Genomic DNA, 15,296 nt, shown 5'->3' with positions numbered 1-15,296 from the left:
CTGAGGTGGCAGTGGGGGAGTACCTTGGGGCCAGTGACCATAATTCCATTAGATTTAAAATAGTGATGGAAAAGGATAGACCAGATCTAAAAGTTGAAGTTCTAAATTGGAGAAAGGCCAGTTTTGACAGTATTAGGCAAGAGGAAAATCAGGAGGGCAAAAAGGGGACAAGAGATAGCTTTGACAAATAGAATTAAGGAGAATTCAAAGGGTTTTTATCAGGAGGGCAAAAAGGGGACAAGAGATAGCTTTGACAAATAGAATTAAAGAAGAATTCAAAGGGTTTTTATAAATACATTAAGGACAAAAGGGTAACTAGGAAGAGAATAGGGCCCCTCAAAGATCAGCAAGGCGGCCTTCGTGTGGAGCCGCAGAAAATTGGGGAGATACTAAACGAGTATTTTGCATCAGTATTTACTGTGGAAAAGGATATGGAAGATATAGAATGTAGGGAAATAGAAGGTGACACCTTGCAAAATGTCCATATTACAGAGGAGGAAGTGCTGGATGTCTTGAAACACAAAGGTGGATAAATCCCCAGGACCTGATCAGGTGTACCGTAGAACTCTGTGGAAAGCTAGAGAAATGATTGCTGGGCCTCTTGCTGAGATATTTGTATCATCAATAGTCACAGGTGAGGTGCCGGAAGATTGGAGGTTGGCTAACGTGGTTCCACTGTTTAAGAAGGTGGTAAGGACAAGCCAGGGAACTATAAACCGGTGAGCCTGACCTCAGTGGTGGGCAAGTAGTTGGAGGGAATCCTGAGGGACAGGATGTACATGTATTTTGAAAGGCAAGGACAGATAGGGATAGTCAACATGGCTTCGTGCATGGGAAATGGTGTCTCACAAACTTGTTTGAGTGTTTTGAAGAAGTAACAAAGAGGATTGATGAGGGCAGAGCGGTAGATGTGATCTATATGGACTTCAGTAAGGCGATCGCCAAGGTTCCCCTTGGGAGACTGTTCAGCAAGGTTAGATCTCTCTGAATACAGGGAGAACTAGCCATTTGGATACAGAACTGGCTCAAAGGGTGGTGTGGTGGAGGGTTGTTTTTCAGACTGGAGGCCTGTGACCAGTGGAGTGCCACAAGGATCGGTGCTGGATCCTCTACTTTTTGTCATTTACATGAATTATTTGGATGTGAGCATAAGAGGTACAGTTAGTAAGTTTGCAGAGGACACCAAAATTGGAGGTGTAGTGGACAGCGAAGAAGGTTACCTCAGATTACAACGGGATCTTGACCAGATGAACCAATGGGCTGAGAAGTGGCAGATAGAGTTTAATTCAGATAAATGAGAGGTCCTGCATTTTGGGAAAGCAAATCTTAGCAGGACTTATACACTTAATGGTAAGGCCCCAGGGAGTGTTGCTGAACAAAGAGACCTTGGAGTGCAGGTTCATAGCTCCTTGGAAGTGGAGTTGTAGGTAGTTAGGATAGTGAAGGCGGCATTTGGTTTGCTTTTCTTTATTGGTCAGAGTATTGAGTACAAGAGTTGGAAGGTCATGTTGCAGCTGTACTGGACATTGGTTAGGCCACTTGGAATATTGCATCCAATTCCGGTCTCCTTCCTATTGGAAAGATGTTGTGAAACTTCAAAGGGTTCAGAAAAGATTTACAAGGATGTTGCCAGGGTTAGAGGATTTGAGCTATAGAGAGAGGCTGAACAGGCTGGGACTGTTTTCCCTGGAGCATCGGAAGCTGAGGGGTGACCTTATAGATGATAAAATCATGAGGGTCATGGATAGGAAAAATAGACAAAGTTTTTTTCTCTGGTGTTGGGGAGTCCAGAACTAGACAGCATAGGTTTAGGGTGAGAGGGGAAAGATATAAAAGAGACTTAAGAAGCAACTTTTTCACGCAGAGGGTGGTACGTGTATGGAATGAGCTGCCAGAGGAAGTGATGGAGGCTGGTACAATTGCAACATTTAAGCATTTGGATGGGTATATGAATAGGAAGGGTTTGGAGGGATATGGGCCGGGTGCTGGCAAGTGGGACTAGATTGGGTTGGGATATCTGGTCAGTATGGACGGGTTGGACTGAAGGGTCTCTTTCCTTGCTGTACATCTCTTTGACTCTATAACTATCCTCTCTATGCTCCTTTATAGTTCTGTAGATCTGTCCTCTCTCGGTCTTCTCTGCTTGAAGGAAGCCAACCCCAGCCTATCTAGTCTCTCTTCATAGCTACAACACTCCAGCCCAGGCAACACCCTGGCAAATCTCCTCTGCATCCTCTCATATACTTGCTTAATGTCAACTTTCTCATTGCACAATTGATTGGTTTTCCAAATTCAATTCTCTGGAAACTTATTATCCAAAACTCTGGTATCCTGCCCTTACTCACATTAAGCTCTATTTACTTATCATCCCTGTATCTATATATCTCCATTAGTTCCCAGTCAACCAATATTTTGATTTTAAAATGCTCATTGTTGTTTTTAAACTCTTCTTGGCCTCATCCCTTCTTTTCTTTGTAACCAACTCTTGCTCAGCAATCCTCAGAAATATTTGTTAATCTAATTATGGCTTCTTGTGCACTCTGATTTTAAATCCATCACAATCGAGGGCCAGGATTTTAGTTGTCTAGACTTAAGGTCAGGAATTTCCTCCTTGTACCTTTCTGATTTGCTTTCCACCTGAACACCTGTGCTTTGGCAAAGACTCTGATCATCAGATCTATTATCTTCTATTGTGGCCTTGTTATACATTTTGTTTTGTGCATTGGGACACTACAGAAATACAATTTATATTATTTAATGGCTAATAAGATGTATTATCCAATATTTAAAAATATTAGTGTGTTTAGAGAAATAATTTAATAGCTGCAAAGTCAATCAGTTGCACTTTTTGCAGAAATTCATATAAAAATGTCAACCTTGATTCAATAGTAATACACTCTCTCCTGGATTAACTCATTGTTCTGCAGAATGAGAGTACATAATCTCCATTGACACTTCATTGCAGTGTAGAGAGAGAGTGCTATCTTGTGGGGATGGGAATGGGGAATGGGGAGTGATGTGTGTGCGCGTGTGTATATTTTTTTATATATATATTATGTATATACGATCTTTAGAGTGGAATATTAAACCCTACCCCAGCTTGCTTGGCCATGTGTGCATAAACGAATCCATGGCACTATTCAAAAATGAATGAGGAGCTGCTTTGTCAAAGATCTCCCCAAACTAACTCTACAAATATAGTTTAATTGGTCCTTACACTTATTGTTACCTGTCTGATCTAGTTGTCAATTAATTTACGCTAATATGTATACAAAGTGGTTAAGGATGTCCTAAGAATATAACATGTTACATACATGCAAGCTCTTTACATATTTTAATTTTGTTTTTGTTTTACAATTTACATTTGCTTGGAAAGTGGTGGATATTTGTATTTATACTGTCTTGGCCTATCCTCCTTGAAACCTTTTATTCAGGTACTCCTGTAGAGTAGTTATTTGAATAGGTCCTGAGGTCAATTGGAAACTTGTTGGTGTTGGAAACTTACTTTGATTAGCAGCTGTTTAGCTCCTATTCATTAGCTCGTCAACCCCAGGCAATATCATACCTTTTTCTTCCAAATTTGAGGTTTTTGTTTAAAAATAATTGCTCAGCTGATGATCCATTTGGAGCCAAGTACAGTAGCTGGAATGTGGCAGGTATCCAAAGGTTTTGTATGAATTCATGAACTTCCTGTGGCCTTGAACTAAGTGAAAAAAAAAATCAATACTTCATTTTGTAGCCGGCTGAGGGATTATAATCTCACCTCTGAAGTAAATGGGAATAACAGATATTTTCCATTGTTATTTATGCACTGGAGACTGACCAATCTTTTTGTTCAAGGATTTTATACATCTATATAATGTTCTACTTTTAAAGTTCATTCTTATTTTCTACCAAGTATTTTATTTCATTTTTTATTTGGTGCACTTCAAGTTGTACTAACACTACAATCCTGGAAACAATAAATTTTTTGTAGTTTGATTTTTTTTTTTGGCGCTCTGACTGGGAAACTGCTAATGATAAGAGCTTGCAATCTAAGCTGATGTAGAAGTGCTGAGGAAGTGCAGTATTATTGAAAGAACAATCTTTCAGATGAGGTGTAATACCACATCTACATGCTTTAGTGCCTTTAGTGAACAATAAAAAAAATCCATATAATAGCAGGCAATTCTATTGGTCAACATTCTTCTGTCAACCATTACCATTAAAGATATATTAGTCATTCTTGCTGTTTGTTGCATCCTATTGTACAACAAAATGGATTCACATTCATTTCACTAATTTATGTTCTTGAGGCAAAAGATAGAACACGTTTAGGGAAATTGTCCTTCTGTATGCACTCACCAATACCTTTATCAAATGGACAAAACCTGTGAACCAAATATTGATCAATATTTGGACAGTTAGGTTTTAATTCAAGATTGGTTAATTTGATGAACTTAAATATTACTGTTTTTTTTAAAAATAGTATGTTAAATGACCATTTAAACACTGTATTCTAGCATCCAGGCTTGAAAACAGGGCAGAAGCGCTATCTATATAGTATTGCTAATATCTACAGCACAGATCATATGCACAGGCTGCTGCAGAAACAATATTTAAGCATGTTGCAACATCGTACCCAGCTTGGTAAGTACAAAGTATTTTACGATGATTAAAAGTTTCATGATTATAATGTCCAGCATTTTATATCAAAGCTTGACCAAAATGAAAGCAAAATACTGTAGATGCTAGGATTCGAAATAGAAGTAACAAAGTGCTGAAGAAACTCACCAAGTCTAGAGGCATCTGTGGAGAGAGAGAAACTAAATCAATTTGAGTCAGTTCTGATTCTTCTTCAGACCTTTTTTGGGTTAAAATTTGATTTGAGTTGAAAGAGAATGTAAGAAATATGGAAGACAAAGTTCGAAGAGGGAATAAAAGCAAACTCCAGTTGAAATACGAGATGAAGACTAAGAAATACTTGAACTTAAATTTAGACTGTTCAATTTTGAAACATTTCCCCTTAAAAGGCTACAGACTAGGAAAATTATTTAACTACGTGCATAGTTGCAGCTGATCTCTGAACGGCAACACTAAGAACAGTTATCAGCTATAGCGAAGTAATCAGGATACTTACACCAGAGTTTTACCCTTTAAATTGATTTTGAGGCAAATTTGTGGGGCTAAAATTAATAAAATTTCCCCATTTAATAATCTGACTATCCTGTTTGTTCAATCATGTATTCTCATTTGTTTACACCAGGGTATATAACCCCACGTGAATTTCAGAAGTACACTGATTATCTCACAAAACAGTCCCACAAAGAAATCTGGAAGCAAAGCAGCAGGTCATCAACAGCTCCACGCTCTAAGCAGTCACCAACTTTACAAGCTGGAAGACCACGTTTCCTCCCCATCATAGGGGACAGCAGCGGGAGGTTTGTATGTTTTACATTAATTTTCCTGCTTTATTCACATCCCTCATTATCAAATCCAAGAATATTGCAGAATTAAAGATGGGTAGTTAATTTGTTATGAGTATTTATTTTACATAGTACTGGCCTGTTAATTCAGATCCTGATTAAAGAATGTCCATTAAGTTGGGAGCATGAATGTTAATAGATTTCAGACCTGCCTTTGATAGTCTCAGAAACCAGCATGTCAGATTACTCAAAGGTAGTCTTAGTTTAAGTTCAGGAGTGCACTGCTGCTGCCCAATATCATGTTAGAATAATACTCAAGATAGCATATTTCTTACATGTCCTTTTAGTGTAGACTTCTTAACCTTTTCCAGAATATCAATGATATTTAATGCTATAGTCATGAAAGTATATCTATACTCACCATAACATTTGGTATACAAATTGCATGGGGTTAAAAGATCAGGTGACTGAGAATAAGTGGAGCTTCAGCCCTTACAACTATCCCCTGGGTCTGAGATTCTTGCAGTTTGCATAATGAGAATTTGAGCTGCAAAGTTTATGAGCAAACTACCCAGGCACTCAGTGCAGGGAGCCATTCAAGTATCAGTACTAAATAGGAATATTTTGGTGGTAGAGACAGTAGAGTTAGGGAAATAAACAGTTCTGTACAGCTTCAAGGAGGATCTAGAATGCTGTGCTGCCTGCCCAGTACCAGGGATTAGGATATCTGCTTTGGATTAGAGAGGAACTCAGTGGAAAGGGGAAGATCCAGTTATTCTTGGCACATGTGGGTACCAATGACAAATGAGATTAGGAAAGAGGTTCCACTTGGGGAATTATGATCAGATAGAAACTAAATTTGAAAGTAGAGCTCTCTGTTAGTAATAATCCCAAGATGACATGAGCTGCAATTTGTAATGGGATAAATAAGGTTGGGAGCGAAGTATGAGGCTTAAGGACTGGTGTGGGAGAAATGGATTTTGATTCATAGAACATTAGTAGCTGTACTAGGGAAAATTGGCAGCTGTACTGTTGAAATGGGTTTAACGTGAACTGTGCTCTAGCAAATCACAACTTTGGCAGTAGAGACTGCTGTAAACAGAAGAGTGGGGGAAACAGGGTCATGAAAGAGATGTGGTCAATGAAGTATGGGGATAGGGAAGTTTTGATTATAAACAGTTTAAGATTAATTGCTCAATTCAATTGGATGATTCTATGATAGCTGCTGGTTCATGAGTTTTCAAAGAAATCAATTGAGAAATTTGATTACTTGATTTCCTCTTTTTAAAAATCCATTTCTAATTGGTACTTTGCATAGTTCTTGATAGTTCAAGTGAACAAATAGTGTTGCCAAGTAATGTTTTTAAAAAATTTTTCATGAGATCGGAGTGTTGCTGGCAAGGCCAGCACTCTTTGGCCATTACTAATTGCCCTCAGGAAAGTGGTCATAAGCTGCCTTCCTGAAGCGCTGCTTTCCATTTGGTATAGATGCACTCTGCTGTTCAGACGGAGCCTTCGAGTTTGATCCAAGAATGGTGAGGTTACTAAACCACTAATCCAGAGTTCTAAACTATTGTCCTGGGATAAGAGTTCAAAAAACACCAGGACAGATGGTGAAATTTGAATTCAATAAAAATCTAAAATGCAGAGCTTGTCTAATAGCAATAAAAATCTAAAATGCAGAACTTGTCTAATGTAACCATTGCTAATTGTTGTAAATGCCCAACTGATTTACTAATGCCCTTATAGAGAGAAGGAAGCTGCCATCCTAACCCAGTTTGACCATGGTACGATTCAGTCCTTCAGGAAGATGGTTGACCCTTAACTGTCGTCTGAAATTGTCCAGCAAACCACTTAGTTCAAGGACAAGTAGTGAATGGATAATAAATGCTGCCCAGTCAGTGATGTCTGCTTCCACGAATAAAATAATAAGATATTAATAGGCCTGAACATTGGTAATAATTGCACAAATATTTCTATTTCTGACTTAATGATAGAAGTTTGAGGTGATGCATTTTGGGAGGTTAAATGAAAGAGGAAAGTACAGCACTTTTAGGAGCATTGATATACAAAGGAATCTTGGGCTGTAAGTCTACAGCTCCCTGAAAGTGGCAACTCAAGTGGATAATGTGGTCTAAAAGAGATATGTGTGAGGAACGAATTTACATAGAATGTGGTAGGTGCTTGGAACAGATTGCTAGGGCAGGTAGTAGAAGCAGAAACATTAGCAAAGTTTAAGATGCAATCAGACAGACAGGAGAGATTCTGACCACATGTAGGCAGATGGGATTAGTTTAAAATACCATCGTGGTCAGCACAGACATTGTGAGCCGAAGGGCTATTCCTGTCCTGTTCTACGTTTTATGTACATAGTATATCAGGGTAGTGATTTGGATAATGACGACCAGAGTGTGGAAGGAAGGGATACAATACAAATGTAACAGTGTACTAGCAAATAAAACCAGAGATTGGACTCATAACATTCATAACAAAATGGATAAATTGTTAGCACAGTTAGAAATAAACATGTACAACTTGGCTGGTACTTGAATATTGAAGAATTCTTGACATTTTAAAAAAAATTAGTGCCTAGGAAAATATTAATTGAAGTCTTTAGTACAATACAGTGAGATGACTTTAGCTTGAAAAAGCAATTAGTACAATGTAGAATTATTTTGGATGGAGAAAAATGTGAGTTTACTTTATAGGACAGAAGAAATGCATTTGTACACTTCTAATTAGATACTTCATAACTCTCAAAAAGTTTCATCCAAGTGAAAAAAGGACCAAGTTGGCAGCATAAATTTGGCTAAATGAGGAAGATAAGGAAACTATCAAAATTGAATGATTTTACAAAATCTATAGCTAGATCATAAAATTGATAATCATAAAAAAAGTACAGTATGAAAGTTAGCTAATATATAAACCAGGTAATAAGAGTTTCTACAGGTATTTAAAGAGGAAAATAGAAACTAAAGTTACTGTTGGTTTTCTAGAGTGGGAATTGATAAAGGAAATGTTAGATGTGTTAACAGGTCTTCACTGTTGAACTTAGAAAATTTCTCTAAGATGCAATTCAAATCAGGAGGTGAATGAGTGTTAAAACAATCATCATCATCAGGGAAAAATGGTGGGGAAAGCCGAAACACTTAAAGGCTGACAAGATGGCCTACATCTTAGGTGTTTAAAAGAAGTGGCTCCAGAAATAGCAATACAAGCAGATTTTTATGCAACTGAATTTTTATTCCTTAATGCCCATTATTATGATAGGTAGCTCATTACCACATCACCTACCATGCTTCTTTCTGGAAAGAACATTTTAAACTACCACATTTAAACATTATATTCCCAAATAATTTCCACATAGGGGAGAAAAAAAACCCCAAAATTCTCTCAAACTTATTTATGGTAAAATCTGTCAATGGTCTATACCTATCCCCTATTAAGCTATGATTTGGAGATGGCGGTATTGGACTGGGGTGTACAAAGTTAAAAATCACAACACCAGGTTATAGTCCAACAGGTTTAATTGGAAGCACCAGCTTTTGGAGCGACACTCCATCAGCTGGTAGATTACCACCTAATGAAGGAGCGTCGCTATGAAAGCTAGTGTGCTTCCAATTAAACCTGTTGGACTATAACCTGGTGTTGAGATTTTTAACCTATTAAGCTACTAAACCCTCTGACAATATGCTACGCTCAGTAATGGAAATACATTTTTAGGAAATGTAGCTTCTACCATCTTATGCTTGGAAAACATAAGTTAAACTCTGATTTATCAGTTTTTTTTAAAAAAAACAAATGACTGGATGCTTGAAACATATAGGTCCCCGTTTGCACAGGTCTGTCAGTCAATCGCCAGAATGAATTTTTAAATGATCTAATTCCATCACTTAGCATTGTTTTATAAAAAAAGGTTGCGATTGGGACAAATGGCTATTTGATAAATGCTACAGTCCATCAACATCCAAACACAACCTAAATAAATTGATATACTAAGAATCAAGTATGAAAAATCAGTGGGATTAGTTTTGGATTACTGCAAAGATCAGTATAGACTAACAAAGTTATGGGAAGTGGCCTTTTAGCCTATGATGCTGTCTTCACTTTGCCTATTTATAAAGGCAAGAATTGCCTACTTAACAATATAATTAATTGTAACTAACAAGAGATGCAAAAGAAACAAGTCTTTCTCATCAAAATTTATAACATTTTTCTGCTGTTTGCAGGTTACATTCTCGAGCTCCAAGCAAAGTAAACCTTAAGACTAAGGGAGCCCATGTTCAACTCAAGCAAAGTGAACAAATTCAAAAGGTGAGTAATATTTAGACAGAACACCTTGCGGCAAGGAAAGTCAAGATTAATTCAGCAGGTAAGAGAATTCACTCAAATCGAACACTGGTTTTGTAGAAATCTCTAATCATTGCTCAGATATAATTGAAATTCAGCAAGATTTACAAAGGAGACTTGAAAACTCAAATGCATAATTGATTTCTGGTATAAGTGGCTTACAGTTTTAATGGAATATAAACCAGCAGTGCTGCTTGAACAGATCATGGGGGTTGACAAAATACCAGTTATTTGAAGATCTACAATTCTTATAAAACAAGAGAGTGAAGCTCCAATAAATGAACAGACAGATAACATTTTAATAATGTTGCTTTATATGTTGCTCATTGAAGTGAGCATGATTTCATAGCAAAAAGCAAGTTGGTCTGACTTTTTGGCTATCCTTCCAGTATAAAATAGAATTAATGCTCCTTACTGGCACTGTAAGTGGGATAAGAATGCTTTGAATCCCAAGTTCAAACATGGCAAATTTTGTAGAAAGGTATTGGTGGGGGGAGTGGGGGGGGAAAGAAGAGGCATAGAGAAAGAAGACATGCTACAGAGCTGAGGCAGAAGCAATTCTCCAGAATGCTGAAGAAACTGAGTGCACCTATCATCCCAGGTTACCCTCCCATCACTTAAAGTATTCTGCTAGTAATAGGTGGCTAGCAGGGGAACCATATCATTGGTTTAAAGTAAAGTAATGGCCAGCAATTAGGATATCCACGCTTTTTTACCTCTCTCACTTTTACCAAATTACTTAATAAACTAGCTAAAAAGTTCAAAATTGTTTGAGTGGAAAATGTCAGATACTAATTTGACTCCAGCATTCCCCCCCCCACTCTATGGTTACCTTCCTACGGAGTTACTTTGCAACTAACAGGCAGCAGCAGAATCTCTCAAATAGGTACAGCACAAACCAAGACAATCTAGTTAAGTTGCACATAGATCATGGCTGATATTAATGTCAAATTCACAGTTGAAAAAAATTGTGCTTACATTAAATTGTATTTAATATTTCAGCTTTAATATGCAGTTTCATATTGCAAGAATTTCAAAACTTAAGTTGCAATATTTCCTTAAGTGACAAACAGGATTAAGCACAACCAATTAATTCTATGAAGTTCCATTCCATTTCCAGATCAAATCAGAACAAGCTAAGCAAGAACCAAGGAAAGAAACAAAGAAATGAAAATAGAATACCAGAGTTCTCAAAATATTACTTCAGAACTCTGCAGTCCTATTTTATTATTGATAGCGGTTGTCTTACAAATTTATGTTCTAACATTATTTATAAAATAATTAATTTTGAATTCTTTCACAAATAAAACCAAGACCAAATAGTTCTGATGCATGATAGGAGTAAAATATTGATGTTATTGCTCAGTGTGCAAATTCAAATGTATTAATGAGAAACAAAATTGCTGTACATAAACTACCGAAATACAATATTAAAAAATATTCTGATGAAAGGACGTGAGCCTAAAATGTTTTCTCCGGACAAATACTGCCTGAGCCGAGTATTTTCAGCATTATTTTTATTTTACATTTCCAGTATTTTGTAAGTTTAATTTTAAAAATATAATCTATGAATTCATAACATACATTGACTTGTTTCTATGTTTGTAGATGTGTGTACTAACTTTGTTCCAAATGAGTTGTTCAGTCATAATCTCATTTTACCATAGGGTTTCTATGCAATTTATACACAATCCATACTTCCTGCATTTTATGTTGTACATTACTCCAAAGAAAGAATGCAAGCTGATACTGCATTACAAGTTTGTCACTAAAATGCTCAACAAATGCCAGTTTCTACTAGATTTGCACTTTGATTTTGTTTGGTTAATTATGCACATTCACACACACACACAAAAAAAACAAGTGTTAACAATCCTGCATTATAGAATCATAGAGATGTACAGCATGGGAACAGACCCTTCGGACCAACCCGTCCATGCCAGATATCCCAACCCAATCTAGTCCCACCTGCCAGCACCTGGCCCATATCCCTCCAAACCCTTCCTATTCATATACCCATCCAAATGCTTCTTAAATGTTGCAATTGTACCAGACTTCCTGTGGCAGCTCATTCCATACACGTACCACCCTCTACGTGAAAAGGTTACACCTCAAGTCTCTTTTATATCTTTCACCCCCTCACCCTAAACCTATGCCCTCTAGTTCTGGACTCCCCGACCACAGGGAAAAGACTTAGTCTATTTACCCTATCCATGCCCCTCAAATTTTGTAAACCTCTATAAAAGGTCACCCCCCCTCAGCCTCCGACACTCCAGGGAAAACAGCTCTTCTTGAACGAAGATCAAAAAGTCCAACTAGGGAGACAGGAGCAGTTAAATGTTGAAACAATATGTTAAGAAAATGTTAAAGCAATTTGGGGCAGCACAGTGGCTAGCATGGCTGCCTTTCGCGCTCGGGACCCAGGTTTGATTCCACCCTTGTGTGACTGTGCAAACTCCAGACAGACAGACTCAGTATCTGCACGGGTTTCCTCTAAGTGCTCCAGTTTCCTCTCACAGCCCAAAGATGTGCAGGTTCAGTGGATTGGCCATGGGAAGTGTAGTGTTAGGAGGATGGGTCTAGGAGCATTAGGTTATTTTCCAGAGGTTTCACACACAAGATGCAATTCACACACACCAACTTCTGCAAACAGTTAAAAGTTTATTAAAGCTTGTACAAGCTAGGTGACCCCTCTGCCTCCCCTCAGACGTGCAAGATTGAATCAAAGTGAGGCCCTGAACAGAGAAAACATCCCCTTTTATGCAGGTCATTTGGTCATGCTCACAGATACTCTGGCCACTCCTCCAGTCACTGCCACTCAAGACAACCCCCAGTTACAAGTTACCCCAGGTACAATGGCAGGGTGAGATCACCCTCTGAGATAATGCAAATGCTAATGCCCTAATCCTGGGGAATTGTTATGCAGCTGATTTCCTGACTCAGTAATTCCCCAAGACAGTGCAGGTGCTGCATACCTAGCTTCAAGGGATGGCCAGAAAGTGTTTCTGGACGGAAAAAGATTGAGTGATAGTTTAACTTGACAATAGCAGGGGAGTAGTAGCAAATGACTGTCTAAATGAAGTGCGAATTACAATGCATTTTTTCATGATTGTTGTCCCCATCCAAAGACAGTGCAGTTCAACCCTTTAATGTCCAGAGAGGTATTCCCATTTAATCTTTTAAACATTACAGGAGGGTCAGTGTGGACTCAATAGTCAAATGACTAGTTTTCTCACTATGAGGATTCTATGAAATTAGTATGTAATATATCCTGATAATCAACCCAATTATCACATAGAAATGTTCCCTAGGAAATATGTTTCGATTTATGGCTTTTCAGTTGGCTTCTTTTAAAAATTTGAATTAAGCAAGGTAGCTTGATTTGGCCATTTCCCCATTTGGGCCTGCTGATATGTTAGAGTCACTATCAAACTGAAAAATCACAAGGGGATTTATTTCATATAACCAAATGAATATTTACTGGAAAATTTGAGCATTGCTTGAAACAAAGCACATTTTGTTAAAGCTTTGTTTAAAATTTTAAACATGGCAGTTTGAGACGGATTGATCCAGGCATTGCTCTGAGAAATTGAACAATTATTATTTTGGTCCCTTTTGTTGCATTGAAACAGGCGCTTAATTAACCTGGAAGGATAAGGGATGTCAAACATTTTAGCAATAGATAAAGTTAGCCGTCGAGCTGCTCTCATATGGTAGAAAATCAAGTGGTTTTGTTACTAAACAGGATGATTGCATAAAGCCAAAACTATGTCCTGCCTAACACACAAGTGTGCTATATGAACTACAGTACAAACATGATGCTATGTAGCTGTACATACTATATGTAGCTAATTTAAAAATAGTGTTCCAGCGATTAAGCTGGTTAGAACAAAAATTAAAGATACCTTCCACAAGCATAAAATTGCTTTTGAAAGTAAACAAAGGCACATCTTCCTCAAATGGCTCTGATTTTAAACCATAGACATCTGAATGGCTAAAGGTGTGTCCTGATCGCTGCCAAGGTAAGAAGGGAATGAAAAGGTTAGTATGGTCCTGTGTTGGATTCTGGGGTGCCTCAAAACCTGAATTTTCCTAGCTTTTAAACTGTGTAGCATGATTTCATTTAAGAGCTATAACAGCAGTAACAAGTTTGGCACGGGAAAACAAAAGGAAGAATGAGAAATGCAGATGTCACATTTTTGGTGCCGAAGTACCCCATATTAGTGTTTTGTTTTTGAAAAATAAGCTTTTGTTCTTAGAATGAAAACTAACCTTCTGAAAAAGGGAGGTGGGCAAGGGGACAATGGCCATCAGACATCATGGAGTAGTTGTTCAGGGCCATTGGGCAAAGGGGTTCAGAAAATTTATTGACATTGAGAAAATAACTTAGAAATACAATACAGCAATAAGTACTTGGGGCAGGAGGGGGAAATCTTTTTGGTCAGTTCTCATTAAGCAGACCTTGTGGGCAGTGGTGCTCATTGGATAGTCAGACAGCAGTCTTCATAGAGTGGCCCTCATCAAGCAGATGAGCCAGAAGGGAAGAGTTCTCCAAAACCTCAGAGAATAGGAGGCCCTCCCCACCTGTTAAAGACAACCAAAGCATTCTGCACTGTCCTCTGGTATTTACCAATGAACCATCCCTAATTGTCATGGTTGATTAGATTAGATTACATTACATTACAGTGTGGAAACAGGCCCTTCGGCCCAACAAGTCCACACCGACCCGCCAAAGCACAACCCACCCACACCCCTACATTTACCCATTACCTAACACTACGGGCAATTTAGCATGGCCAATTCACCTGACCTGCACATCTTTGGATTGTGGGAGGAAACCGGAGCACCCGGAGGAAACCCACGCAGACACGGGGAGAATGTGCAAACTCCACACAGACAGTTGCCTGAGGCGGGAATTGAACTCGGGTCTCTGGCACTGTGAGGCAGCAGTGCTAACCACTGTGCCACCGTGCCGCCCACTTGATCATTTCTTTATCTTGAAAGAACGTATCAGATCTAAACTGCTGCTTCTTAAACTCAATGAAACTATCAGGAAATTATTTACAAGTCACTGACTGCTTATATTGAATAGCTGTGATCACAAACACCTAAAATAAGCACCCTGCTCTATATGCCACAACAAAAGCAAGAGTTGACTCATCTGTGCTGCCTTCTGGGTCAAGTAATCTTCAACACATCGTGCCTTGCTACTGTAGCAAGGCACAAGGATCAACAGTGATCATGGTGATATATTCAGTCAACAAATTCAGTGATAATTGTCAAGACAAAAAAAAAGTGAAAGTGTACACCATGAATTAAAGTAATAGCATTGAGAATATATAAAGTCAAAATCAGCAATTACTTTGGTAAGCCAATATAATTGATAGAAGTTTCAACATTTTAAACATTAAAAGTAATTTTTAAGCCTTCAAAGTAGTAATTTAGATTAACAGATTTAAAACTATAACTGAAACCATATTTCCATTCTAGATAAATAACATTCTAAGAAATTGGCTAATCAAGAGTTAATAGGAAAATGTA

The 15,296-nt window shown here is 38.0% G+C and overlaps 1 protein-coding gene and 1 long non-coding RNA gene across 5 annotated transcripts in view; one reads left to right on the top strand and one right to left on the bottom strand.

Moving 5' to 3' along the window:
* The window catches only part of LOC122562661, a 21,477-nt gene extending 16,968 nt beyond the window's left edge, over positions 1-4,509 (bottom strand). For all 3 annotated transcript variants that reach the window (XR_006315382.1, XR_006315381.1, XR_006315380.1), the window contains exon 1: positions 3,566-4,509. This is a non-coding gene — a long non-coding RNA (uncharacterized LOC122562661). The remainder of the gene's footprint in view (positions 1-3,565) is intronic.
* The window catches only part of LOC122562660 (protein FAM216A), a 31,461-nt gene extending 20,500 nt beyond the window's left edge, over positions 1-10,961 (top strand). For both annotated transcript variants that reach the window (XM_043715692.1, XM_043715691.1), the window contains exons 4-7: positions 4,503-4,629; positions 5,246-5,420; positions 9,635-9,719; positions 10,876-10,961. In XM_043715692.1, the coding sequence (XP_043571627.1) occupies positions 4,503-4,629; positions 5,246-5,420; positions 9,635-9,719; positions 10,876-10,926 (438 nt within the window). In that variant the 3' untranslated portion in view covers positions 10,927-10,961. The remainder of the gene's footprint in view (positions 1-4,502; positions 4,630-5,245; positions 5,421-9,634; positions 9,720-10,875) is intronic.
* Positions 10,962-15,296: the final 4,335 nt, after the last annotated feature.

This window comes from Chiloscyllium plagiosum, chromosome 25 (assembly GCF_004010195.1).
Source record: "Chiloscyllium plagiosum isolate BGI_BamShark_2017 chromosome 25, ASM401019v2, whole genome shotgun sequence".
NCBI classification, from domain to species: domain Eukaryota; kingdom Metazoa; phylum Chordata; class Chondrichthyes; order Orectolobiformes; family Hemiscylliidae; genus Chiloscyllium; species Chiloscyllium plagiosum.
This window is presented reverse-complemented; position numbering and strand designations above follow the sequence as displayed.